The sequence below is a fragment of the Balearica regulorum genome, chromosome 5, assembly GCF_011004875.1.
Source record: "Balearica regulorum gibbericeps isolate bBalReg1 chromosome 5, bBalReg1.pri, whole genome shotgun sequence".
Lineage (NCBI taxonomy): Eukaryota > Metazoa > Chordata > Aves > Gruiformes > Gruidae > Balearica > Balearica regulorum.
In genome coordinates, this window is record NC_046188.1 from 18,492,436 (window position 1) to 18,505,251 (window position 12,816).

At 42.4% G+C, this 12,816-nt stretch overlaps 1 protein-coding gene across 2 annotated transcripts in view; it reads left to right on the forward strand.

Annotated features, from left to right (window-relative positions):
- Nucleotides 1-1,468: 1,468 nt before the first annotated feature.
- The window catches only part of PPP4R3A (protein phosphatase 4 regulatory subunit 3A), a 44,383-nt gene continuing 33,035 nt past the window's right edge, over nt 1,469-12,816 (forward strand). Inside the window, exons 1-2 of one of the 2 annotated variants that reach the window (XM_010313618.2) lie at nt 1,469-3,143; nt 10,702-10,757. In XM_010313618.2, coding sequence (XP_010311920.1) covers nt 3,002-3,143; nt 10,702-10,757 — 198 coding nt within the window. In that variant the 5' untranslated portion in view covers nt 1,469-3,001. The remainder of the gene's footprint in view (nt 3,144-10,701; nt 10,758-12,816) is intronic. The other variant, XM_075753688.1, reaches the window with a different exon arrangement.

Consider the following 12,816-nt stretch of genomic DNA (forward strand, 5'->3'; position numbering starts at 1 on the left):
ATGTTTAAAAAAAATAAAAGCCCTTGGTAAATATAGTAAGAATCGGGATAAAACCTGACAAGTGGGCACTATTGTTGGACTGAGCATTGTTCAGACTGATATAAAAATAACATAAGGCTAATGAAAAGAAGCTGAAGCCAAAATTTTCATAAAGTAAACTATGCAAACTGAAATCTGATTGAACTTCTGGTTTTCAATTCACAAAAAACCCCGAAAGAATCAAAACCGCAGTGAACAGTGGTTTATGCTTAATCTCATGGCCACAAGAGGGTACAATTTTTAAATTGTAAATGAGTGTTAACAGTCCCACAGCGGTTTCCCTAAGTGACATCAATCTTTTTTGAAGTCACAAATTCCCTCTCCAGAACTGCCTAAGAGAAATTCTGGCACAGCACCTCCCCAGGCGCGTCCCCTCGAGGGCTGCGCAGGTTGCCAAACGAAGGTGATGACTGTTTTTCTGTGCACGTGCTGCATGATGGTTTCCCTTCATCACGGGCCATAATCTGCAGTTCTCAGACAAGCGTATCTTTCCAAACCTTCCGCTGCGTTAGCCAAGAACCCCGTACTAAGAACAACGGAGCACAACATAACTTTGGCTACATTATGGATGCCTGAACGATACTTTTGAGGACATTTGTATTCTTAATCAGTCCTTAGGCATCAGAGCCAGGCCTGAAAGCGAAGGCCATCTGGCTTCATCTGAGCACATCAGGAAATTGGGGATCAGTTGTGGAGCTGCACACCATCCTTCTCATGGGGCAAGCAAAATAGAAGACAGAGAAAGGAAAGCAGTGCTTGACTCGAGGCTTCCTTGTGATGCGTAATAGGTTCTGGGGTGAAAGCTCATGATCTGTGGTTTTGGCTGAAACTAGCCCAGTACAACTCACTTCGACAAATGAATATCAATACTTGTTTGAAAGTATAAAATAAAAATAAATCCAATTGAGCATATAAATTGCAATGAGCTCCCATGGACATAGCATATCTAGAATATTCTCTGAAATGGACTCTCATGCAGTGGTGTGTCTGTGGGGCCCCAAATGCACTAGTGTTTTTGCATATTTTAGGGAAATCTGTCAAACATATGTTCAGATGTTGGCAGCAGTGGCAAAAGCAGAGATTTGACAGCTTCTGTTTGTTATTGCAATTGTTAGATCCTATCTCTGTCTATGGAGATCCAACAGCCGCTCAACCAGAAGCTGTTTAACTTTTGGATCACTCAGGAATGTGTGACACGAAAAAAAAAAAAGAAAGAAAAAACCCCAAAACCCAACAAACCCTTTTGCGAGAGGTCCTGTCCAGTTGTGCTCAACAAAGCAAAGATACCCCAAAACAAGGTGGCAGGTGCAGCCCTGGCAGGCGAGGCGGGGGGGAGCAGCTCCCCGAGGATTCCTCTGCGGTGGGACACGGGGCCGCGCGTTTGCCCCCCCGCCCCGGGCTGAGGTGCGGCTGCCGGCGGACCCGCCTCGCCGCTGTGGCCGCGGTACCTGTTACCGGTACCTCCCGGCGCCGGCAGCACCGAGCGAGGTCCGAGACGCCGCACGGAGCGCGGGAAGAGCCACCGCCGGGCGCGGCAGGCAGCGGGGAAAGCCGGCGCTGCACCCCGCGCCGCCGGCGTGCGCCGCGCTGCCTCTCCGCTCGCTGAGCCCGCGGTAACGACCCGGCCGGGGCCCCACGCGTGTCCCGCCCGCGCAGTCCGGGAGCGATCCCGGCAGAGCGCTGCGTGGGGGCGGTGCTGGGCGCGGTGTAGGGCACGCTGCTGTGCGGTAGGGCTGCTGGTGCTGCGTGGGGCGGCCACGAGCGCGTGGGGGCCCGCGGAGCGCGTGTACCCGACCGTGGCCGCGAAACTCGCCCCTACCCCAGCCCGCTGCCCGGCCGGCGTAGCTGGCCCTTTAAATGCTGGCGGGCGGCCCGTGCCGCCGCTGGCTGGGAGACCCCGCGCCTCCAGTGAGAGGTGAAACCAAGATGGCGGCCGCGCACTGACTGAGGCGGAGCCGGAGCGAGCCGGGCTGGACGGGCCGCGCTGTGCCGCGCCGTCGCCGCTCACTCTCTTGGCCGGGCTGAGCGCCTATCTGCCGGCCGTGCTGCTGAGTGCTTGGAGCGCAGCCACGTCGCAGGGCGCGTTGAGGAGTCGGGACTGAGCCGCCGCAGCAGCGGGAGGAGGAGGAGGAGGAGGAAGAAGAATATGGCGGCGGAATCAGGCTGGGAGTGAAGCCGCCGCCTGCGACGGGAGCCCATGGGGAAGACGGGGCGCTGAGCCCGCCCGTCCGCTTCATCCTGCCCCGGGACAGGCAGTGCCCGCAGGCCCCGGCCAGCCCCGGCGGGAAGGAGGGCGGCGGCTTCTCGAAGCTCCGCGCTGACGGACGGCGAGCGAGGGGCTTCGGGCCTGGGCAGCTGCTGCACAATAGAGCCGAGCTCCAGGCCGGGGCGAACGGCCCCTCTCCCGCCTGTCTCCCCCGCCTGCTGCGCCCCGGCCTCGCCAGTCTCCTGCCTGCTTCCTTCTCCAGGGCCCCGGCCTCCAGGGTCGCCTGCTTCTGTCACCCCGGGCCGGGTGCCCGTTGCTGCCCGTGCCGTCTGCTGTCCACCGTTGCTTCCACTCCTGTGGATCCACTTCTCCTCCAGGATCCCTTCTTTGCCGCCTCTCCTGCCTGCCCTTCACCCTGCAAAGACCCTCTTTCCTCTCTGCGGCTCTCCCCGGCGTAGGCTTACTCGCCTTTTGTGCAGCGCCTGACTGTGCCTGGAGCAGCTCCCCTTTCACATCTTCACCTCTTTTCTTGTTCCCCCTCTTCCCCTGCGCCCCCTAATCCTCTGTTACCCTCGACAATGAGGATCCCGTTGGAGCACTGAAGAGGAGTAAGAAGAGCTTGCTTGGCGTGCCCGTGTGGGGCTGCTACCTTCTTTCCCGCTCCCCTCCTTTGAGGGGGGCCTAGCCCCCGACCAGCCTCCTGCTCCTCCAGCAATTGCAAGCCAGAGTGGTGGCTGTGGTGTGGCAGGCGGCAGGATGACTGACACCCGGCGGAGGGTGAAGGTTTACACGCTAAATGAGGACCGCCAGTGGGATGATCGAGGCACAGGGCATGTGTCCTCTTGCTACGTGGAGAGGCTGAAGGGCATGTCCCTGCTAGTCAGGGCAGAGAGTGATGGTAAGTGTATATGTCTGAAGGTACAATCTTTCCTCATCCTACCCAGAAAAGGAATTGGGCTTAGCTTTGTTGCCTTAATGTTTTGCTGCGTAATTCAAATGTGATTCCTAAAAGCATGTATGCACTAACGACAGTTCATTCGTTTTAGGCCAAGTGAAAGAAATGGAAGATTGCCATCAAGCGCAAGCATAGTAGATGCTTGGTTCATAGTGAATACACAGTGCTGCATACAAAATAACTTCAGGTCTTGTTGTACATCTTGTATGGGTTTGGATATCTAGTGATCTATCACTAGATGCCCAGTGTACTCCAGTTTCAAAACTGATCATTGTGATGTATCCTTCCTTAGATGTTTCTGGAAACAATCCGCTCGTGAAAGTTGTTCAAAACTTAGGTCGTGTTTTTTAGTATAAATTTTTAAAAGGTGTTAGCCATCTAATGACCTTTTATTTTTCTCCTATGTCATGTCATCCCGTTCCCCCCCCCCCCGCCGCCTTTGGTAGCAAGAATTATGCAAGACATTGTAAAAGCTGTCAACAGTTATCAAAGTATATTTGTTACAGTAGTAAAGATAATACAGTGGACAGAATGGCATTTTCAGAGATGATTTCTTTTATGGAATTGTGGTTCTCAGTCCTTCAGTTCTAGATCTTCCTTTCAATAAATTTTAAACGATGCATTATCAACTTCCTTCACATTTTCTGACAACATATGACAATAATAAAGTTTGAGTAGTACTATCTACCCCTATTTGGGCTAGTCTTGATTATTGGTTAAGTGAGTTCATGACTGCTATGATCAGTAAATTTAAAAATGTGTACATGGCAATGTCTAGCGTGTGCCATTTTCCTAGTGAAGTCTGTTGGTGCATGATGTATTAATTAGATATATAGCTACTGTATCTAGTGACTTGTAGATCTAGTCGTAGCTTGTGACTGTCAACAGACCTTGTAATTTTATTTGGCTTTTCCATTGTAGGAACTAGGATGAAAAGCAACTTGAGAATCATCAGTTCTTGCTGTTTGAGAAAGTTCTGACAAACTGTACAATAATCTCTACAGCAAAGGTCATAAACTGATAAGGAGGAGTCAAACTTTCATCTGAGCAGGATTTTGATAATTGAGCTTCTGAAAATCATGAATTTCAGGGTTTTGTAATATCTTGATTATATGTGGATTATACGTGTTTAAAAAGTTAAACGCATACTTGATTTTATTTATTTATACTGAAGAAGATGCATTTATAGTTTGGCCAACTTCACAGTGTAAGAGAAAACATTCAAAATGGAAATAGTTTAATTTCAACATGAGTGAGGGAGGTAAAAAGAAGGTTATCACTAAATTTTTGGGCTAATCTTTACAGTATATTTTGTTGTAGATACAATCCTTGCTGTTTACATGGCTGCTGTGCTCATGTTTAAAAACAGTCATGTCTTCTATACGCTGAACAAATTCCTGTTTTTTTTTAATTCTTTTCTAAAAAGAAAGCGAAAGAACTGCAGTTCATAACCTGCTTGTGAAGAAATAGCCCATTCAAACTAAAATCCCTTTATTGACTTTCAGTGGGATATGTATGCTTAAGACTGATTAGAACCTGAATTGGACTGTTGTTGCCAGCTTATTTGTTGTAAATGAAATCTGTAAGAAGGAAAATACAACTTGGTATAAATAATCCCAAAACAAAGGTGAAGTCATTACTTTGTGTTGCATAGCTAAGATACTCTAATCAAAGCAGAACTGGCTCAAACTTACTAATTGCACCTAATACACAGAAGTATGTTTAATAGGATACACATATTAGACTTTTCTCAAACAGCATACAGGTACTTCAGGAGTACTGAATAATATACAGAGCTTAAGTTCTTAATTTAGTAGGTAGTATCAGTCCTGGGTATATGTGCACTCTATTAATAGGCTAGGTTTTCTAACTTGCTTGTGTAAACGCCTCATAAAATTTGATTTATATTTTGTTTACTCTCAGTGGCAATTGTTTCTGGGCTAATTTTGAAGGCAAATATAGTCATTTTTACATGTGAGAAAATGGTTTGGAAAAAGGCAACGCCAGACTTGTGTTTTAGGTACTACACAATTTGTTTGTTCCCTCAGATGCTTTTTTAACTAAATGAAGTAGTTGACTGTGAGTTGGGGTTTTTTTTATCGAAAACACACAAGTACTAGGAGCCTGACCTATACACCATTTGCCTCCATGTTTCCATTGCGTTCTTGTATTGTCTGTCAGCTCCTGCTCTTTCCACAATGAAACTTCTTCCTTCCTCCTTTTCTGTATCAGCTTTTCCTAACGTTTGAGCTGAGATTCATCCTGTGTACAGTGGCATGTTCTTACTGACTTACTCTAGGAAGGTGACTGAAAACCTCGGGATCTGCCTGAAGCTGAAGGCCCCATTTCCTGGGTGGGGGAGGCTGTGGGGGATGTTAGGAGTAGTTCCTGCTGTGTATGGGAAATTCCCACTCCTGTTAAAGGGCCAGTTTGGCTGTGCATAGAGCAACGGCAGAATTAGCACAGGTTCATTTGGCTTACCATGTGGTAAGCACATACTTCAGTCTTTTGATTGTGCAGCTGTGACTTGGTATAGCTCCATAGCTGCTTTACAATTAAGTGGTTGAGATTTTATGGCAGGGTTAGGGTGTTCTGATAAGAGAGCTACAATCAGTATGTCAAGTCCAAGGTAAGCTATCATCTGGAAATGGAGCAATAAGAACTAATAAGAGTGCAATTTTTTTTACCTGTAGGAGTGTGTTGGTGGTTTTTTTTTTCCTTGGGTTGGTGTTTTTTTTAACACCATCTTAAAAGAATTTAGAGCAGATGAGTGATTTGTGTTGCTGAGATGTCTAATGCTCCCAGGCACTAAACTTTAAGAGCTGTTGCAGACAATTTAGTAATCTATTATAGTACAGAAATATCATAAACTGCTTTCAGATCAGATATATTATTCTTTGAAACAGGGAATTGGTTTTGTGGGTGTGTTGGGTTTTTTTACAAAAACAACTGTTAACATTTTTACTTAAAACCCTGAAAAGTTTCTGTGTGATTCCTAGTTGCAGTGTGTTCTACTTGAATTGCAGTAGAGCAATAGCGAACTTTTTTCTTACAAATGATGACAGCCTATGTGAGCTTCTGTTTGTAATCAGAAGCCTTTGATTTCTTACCTGTTTCTCACGTCGTATTTTTAGCTGCTGTGCCCTGCCTCATTCTTAAAATGTCTATGTGCTGCTAGATTTTCTCTGTATGGTTTCAAATCGCTTTTTTTGTTATGAGCCCAGATGACTGAAGTGACCTCAACAATGAACTTTTCTGTTCAACAAACTTCGGTTAATTCAAAGGCTTAAACTTTTAATTAAAGCTTGCTAGTCCTGTAACTAAACTTTTTGACAAGCCAAAGTGAACTACCCCATTGGAGGCCATACATGCCAGCTATCTTAGGAGCTATCTAATCATTCTTATTCAGAAGTCGTAGTTTGCCACTTCTGAATTCTGTATGTTAATGACTTCTGCCACGGGGCAGGCATCTGCATCCTCGTTGTTTCTTTAGGCTAGGTATCAATAACCCCATAATACTAGCAGAAGGCTTAGCCAAAATTTGATTTGATTTAAGTTTACTTTGCCTTGCTCAAACTCAGGGGATTGAATTTATTCATTTATTTTTAGGAAAGCAACACAGACAATTTTGTGGTTATGTACTTACCTTAGGTTAAAACGGGGAGGGGGGCAGTTAGAGATGGGGGATGATTTCTTTGTTTCTTTTCTCCTGATTCTCTCTTTCCCTTAATGTTTGGATTTGACCCTTTAAAAATGTGTTAGACTGAGGAGTAGTCTCTTGTGAATGCAGAGCACATTCTTGGACCTCGATTTGAACTGTTTCCTAAGTTTCTGTGATTCAGTAGCAGCAGAACTAATCGCAGAACTTAAACCTCTGCACATCTTGCAGCTCTTGAATTGAAATTTTCATTTAAACAAAAACGTGTTTATACTGGTGAGTAATGAGCAACACTGTACCTTTTCTGCTTTTGAGGAGGTATCCACATAAGAGTTTGATGGGAGAGGAGCAGTATTCCATATCAGCAGGTCTTCTCCATATGCATATATGTAAACAAGTTTACAGATTTATTGTTTAAGCGTTTGATGTTCTCTAAATATCTTTGAAAATAGCATTGTATATCTGTATGTCATCTCTTTTGAGCAAGTCTTTCCCTATGCACGTATTCCTTTCACAGCACAGAATGATGATGTTACACTAACAAAAAACCCCAATTGTGCTATACTGCATTATAGTGGCAAATAACAGGATTCTGCCATGTTATCAATGTTTTCTTCTTTATAGGTGTTTTCAGCTGTTACTTTCTGGCACCAATGCATTTACCTTTACAAATTCATTCAAGCCTATAATTTAGAAAATAACTAGATCTGCGTAATTTGGGGAGTGTGTATGTGTATTAAAACCATAGCTTGTATTAAGGTGAAGTTTGAGGTCTTGCCTAACTTTGAATAGAGTTATTGGGTCAATGATGATGAAATTTTGTTGATGTATTTTTATAAAGTAGGCTGGATCGTCTTAATGTATTCTAGGATAGTACCAAGAGAAAAATACCTAGATAGAAAGTAATTGCTTTTGACAAATGCGAGAGTAAGCATCTTGAACTGTATTTTGGAATCAATACTGATACTGACTTTGAATGGAGAACTTTATTTGCAGTATGTTAAATTTCTGTAACCCTTTTCTAAGGAATGTATTTGTTTTACAGACATCTGTTACTTTACTGTTGCCTGGTTCCCAGAAGCAAGTAACAGAGACCTAAGACTGCCTCATACCAGGAAGGGGCCTGACCCTGTAAAACTTAGTGTACGAAAATAAACTTACTGAACTAACAAGTAGAATATTCACTGATTTTTGAGTTGTTGAACCCTTTTGAGGGAATAAATTGTATGAATGGAGCATCAGATTTTCCAGAAGGATGGATTTAGGACAGTTACAGGTTATAGAGCACAATTTATGCTTCAGTATGTTTCTATCTCCAGATTCATATTTTTCTAGTTATTGTCTGGAATGGTGAGGATTAAGTTGAATCATGTGGTAATGAGAAGCAAGTGAAGCCTTATAAGGCTTGGTTTGTCTTTCCTGCAAGCGTCAGGTTTAGTAGAGAAGAAGAAATGCTCTTTTGTGGTAAGTCTAGTAAAGAGGTCGTTCTCCAGTATCTGCTTCCAGCCTGGAAGATGAAATGTCTGCATTCAGCTGTCTTTGAGATTATTTTATAATAGTATTTTGTCAAACATTGTGTTCAAGTTATGATATTCTGCTATTTTCAGGATTTCCATGTCTGTAGATCTGTGTTCAACAGTTAAAATATAATGTTAAAATTATCAATTGCTTTTAATTCTTACAAGATTCTAATTCAGATTTGTTGGTATTAAATACTTCTAGACAGTAAAGACTTTCTAGAAGTTAGTCAACAAAGTTAATAGCACAAAACAGTATTCTAAACTTCATGTAGTTGAAGCTGAGACTTTGAAAGTAAGATTGAAGTGAAATAACTGCTTGTGACTGATGATGGTAATGGAAAAGGGAACGCTGTTTTCTAGATGAGGCAAACCCAAAATGCAGAACTTGAGGCTTTGGCCAAAGTACCACAGTGTATTGGATTAATCAGTAAAGCTCATCTTAGATGTTTTCCTGCTCTATAGTTTATGATTTTTATTTTTTTCTTTAGTTATGGTATCATACTTATGCAAATAAGCTGTGTCCAGCTCTGGAGCCCTCAGCACAGGAAAGACACGAACCTGTTGGAGCTGGCCCACAGGAGGGCCACAAAAATGATCAGAGGGCTGGAGCACCTCTCCTGTGAGGAAAGGCTGAGAGAGTTGGGGTTGTTCAGCCTGGAGAAGAGCAGGCTTCAGGGAGACCTTAAAGGGGGCTTATAAGAAAGATGGGGACAGACATTTTAGTAGGGCCTGTAGTAATAGGACAAGGGGTAATGGTTTTAAACTAAAAGAGGGTAGCTTCAGGCTAGATACAAGGAATAAAATTTTTATGATGAGGGTGGTAAAGCACTGGCACAGGTTGCCCAGAGAGGTGGTAGATGGCCCATCCCTGGAAATGTTCAAGGTCAGGTTGGACAGGGCTCTGAGCAACCTGATCTCCTTGAAGATGTCCCTGCTCATTGCAGCAGGGGTTGGACTAAATGACCTTTAAAGGTCCCTTCAAACCAAAAGTATTCTATGATCTTCTAGTCAGTAGCAATTCTTCAGGAAAGGAAGGGGGGAGGAGGTTTGTAAATGTGACCTCTGAGATTGAGGATGGTCATACTTAGTAAACAAACACTGGTTTGGGATATTTTTGCTGTGGATTTTGTAATTGGTATACTTTTCAGATAGTGAAAAGTAGCTAGTCATTGTTGATTCTGCTGTGATACTTGGAAGTACAACTTTCAATTCCAAGTATGCTTTTCATATCCAGGTTAATTTGTTTTATTGTCCTGTCTTGAAGTTCTCAGACTTCCTTATCTGAGGTAGTTGAAGCATTTTCATTTTTCTTTAGTGTAGATTTTGTGAGGATATTTGACAAGTATTGTAGTAATACAAGACTGCCTTAAAACTATAGCTATGAAACTGAGAAGTTGAGACTTTAAGAAAAGTTTGGACTTCTCTTAAAGAGTAAATTTAAACAGGTAAATGAATGGAGAAGTGCCCCTTTAAAGGGGTGCTTGCAGCCTTATGTTTTAATTATGAGACTGACTATGCAAGTTAATTTATCAGTACTTTATGTATGTTGAGTGAAGCTCTGCAAATATGTAAATTTAAGTCATGGCTGTAGAGTCCCTCATGCACTGGTATTTGTGCAGCTGAGCAGCAAGGTGGATGAGGGAAGTGATTGAATCAAAAATAAAAGCAGTTTTAAGGATTATTTTCACCTAGATCAACCCTCCAGACCATTTAAATGTAACGTGTATTAACACTAACACTTAGGCAAAAGGAAGGACAAGGAAACAGACATGAGAATGGAATTGCTGTTCTGTGTCTTAAATCAGTAAAAACTGCTGTGAAACCATTGTTCCAAAGTTTATCATGTCTGAAGTTTTTTGGTATTGGCAGTCACAGTGGTTGCCACTCTAAGCATTAGTTTCTCGATACGCTTTCCAGCAAAATAATAAAGTGTTTTGGCTAAACTTTAAGAACAAATACTACATGATTAGCGAATTTCGTACAAAACAACTCTAGGTGAGCTACGGAATGCAGTTGTGGTGCTTTTTGTGTGCTGATTTTTTGCAGACTTTATCATCTCTAAAGTTTTCTGTGGAAAAGTCATTACTCAGAATAAGAAAGAGCTTAAAAATCCAGCCCTCCAAACACTCTTGAATGTTCTGTACTATGTGAACAATATAATTGAGGGAAAAATGAAATATAAAGCTGTAGAATATGGGTTTAACAGGCTTATTGTTGGGAGGAAAGGTGTTAACGCCTACTTGAGTAAAGAGTGATCAGAAAATTTATGTTGAGATTGAAATTTTAGTACACATGTAAATAAGTGGAACTCTTTTCTTTCTAGGCTCTCTTCTTTTGGAGTCCAAAATTAACCCGAACACTGCGTACCAGAAGCAACAGGTAAACATACTTTTCTTCCCCCTTATGTTTAAAGGCAGGTTCTTTAACTTCAGCAATACTGTCATTTTTTGCTTCTATTGCAAATTATATTTTATGTTCTTGTACCAAAAATAGGATGCAAAATAGTTCTAAACACTTTCGTGCATTTCATGATACATGTGTGTTATTTCTCTACATTTTTTTGTGAAGTCATATATATAACTGGCACTCTATTTTGCAGCAAAAGATGCTTTGGGAGAGATGGGCAAAGCACAGTTGTGGTAGCTGAGGTTCCTCAGGATTATAGTATCTGAAACTTAATATCTGGCTTTTTTCTTTATATTTCAGATACTACAACTTTCAATGTCTTCTATTTAGGAGAAGACTAGAAGGCTTTAAAGCTATTTGCATGTTTACCTTTGGCTTTTACTTGGAAGATGGATATGGGTTACTATGGCTTCAAAGCATTCTGTACACATAAAAGCAGCATCTCGCCTCTAGTTTGCACCTTGTTTTGGTTATTTAAGCCATACATTGTGAGCCCCTAAAGAATGCTGCTAAGATGGGTGAGAAGTGAACTGTAGGTCTTGCACTTTGTTTGCTGTTCTTATCTCATGGATGCTAAGAATTGCCCTTAGATTTAGAAGTGCTGAACCAGATCACATTTTGTTACCTTTCTGGTCAGCTCAGACTTGCTAAAATCCTGTCAGGTATGGTTAATGTATTAAACCACTCTGCAGTCTTCAACTTTAATAGTTTATTATAAGCATAGACATACTGTAGTTTTTCCTCACAGGTGGGGTGGCTGCAGCTGTTTGTAAGATTATAAGTTGAACTGAATGGGGAGAACCAGTCTGGGTTAAAAATATCCTCCCTTGGAAAAGTTAAACTATCTGCCCCTTGATAGTTCATCATGCACCATATAAACAGTCCATACTGAACTGGTAAGGGCAATGTGAGGTGGAGAATCAATGGCAGGGAGTAAGAAAGGACAAAGACCAGCAAAAATGCTAAGCAAGCTAACTCTTAGTTGTAATCCTAACTAGCTTGAGGTCATGATTCTATGATACAGTAACTTGAGCTTTAGGACTCCTGAAATGACATTGAATATTTCACAGCTCTATGGCATAAAGTGGTGATCTAGTATAAACTTGCTTTGCTGGTTCAAATCTGTTCAAAGAGCATTGAGGGGTGAGCTTTGTATCAATAGGCTTCATGCCAGATCAAACATGAAGCCTACTTAAAGTGTAAGATCAGTGCAAAACACCACACATGCTTGTCAGTGCAACAGCACTTCATAGCTGTGCTCATTGCTACTCTGTCAGATGTATTATAGTCCAGCACTGCACAAATCCATCACTGGTGATTGTGAAAACATGATTAGAGATATAAAAATACTAAACATGAATCTGTCCTGTTAGAACAGGACTGTACACTTTCTGTGCTGGAGAAGACAAAGTACTGTTCTTAAAGCTTTCAGATGCTGCATAGACAGACATTTATATTTGCAGGTGAATTGTTCATATTGTTTAAGCAAAGCAGTTTCTAATACAGATTGAACGTAGGACTCCACTCTGAGCCTTAGAAATAGCAATTCTTCTTGGTGTGCGTATTAATCCTACTTTGTAGCATGTTATCTTTCAGATGAGGCCTACTTATCCTTTTCCTTAGTAAAAGGCAAGTTCAGAGTCTAAACCTGATTCTATATGAGCTAAGCTTGCACCTTAGCAGCTGAGAGAAGGAGTTGCTTCTTTCCAGCACTGCTCATAGGACTCTGAACTGCCTTGGTATCACCTTGAAATCACCTTGGTACTCCAAATATCTTTACAAAAACTAGTAACTGTCTATGTCAGCAGAGGTTTCAAGCCACCTCACACAAGATCCATTTGTGGAAACGTGGTATGGAAGAGTGAGTGAGATCTTTCCTTTTTAGCTGCAGAATGCCACTTAGGTCCCCTCAGCTAATAGTGAAATTGCAGCCTGAGATAGAAGACTTACTTTTGAGTTTGCCTGCAGTTGTCAGTTGCATTCATAAAATTTCAAGAAAAATCTCCTAGAAACGTAAAACTTAAAACTTCGA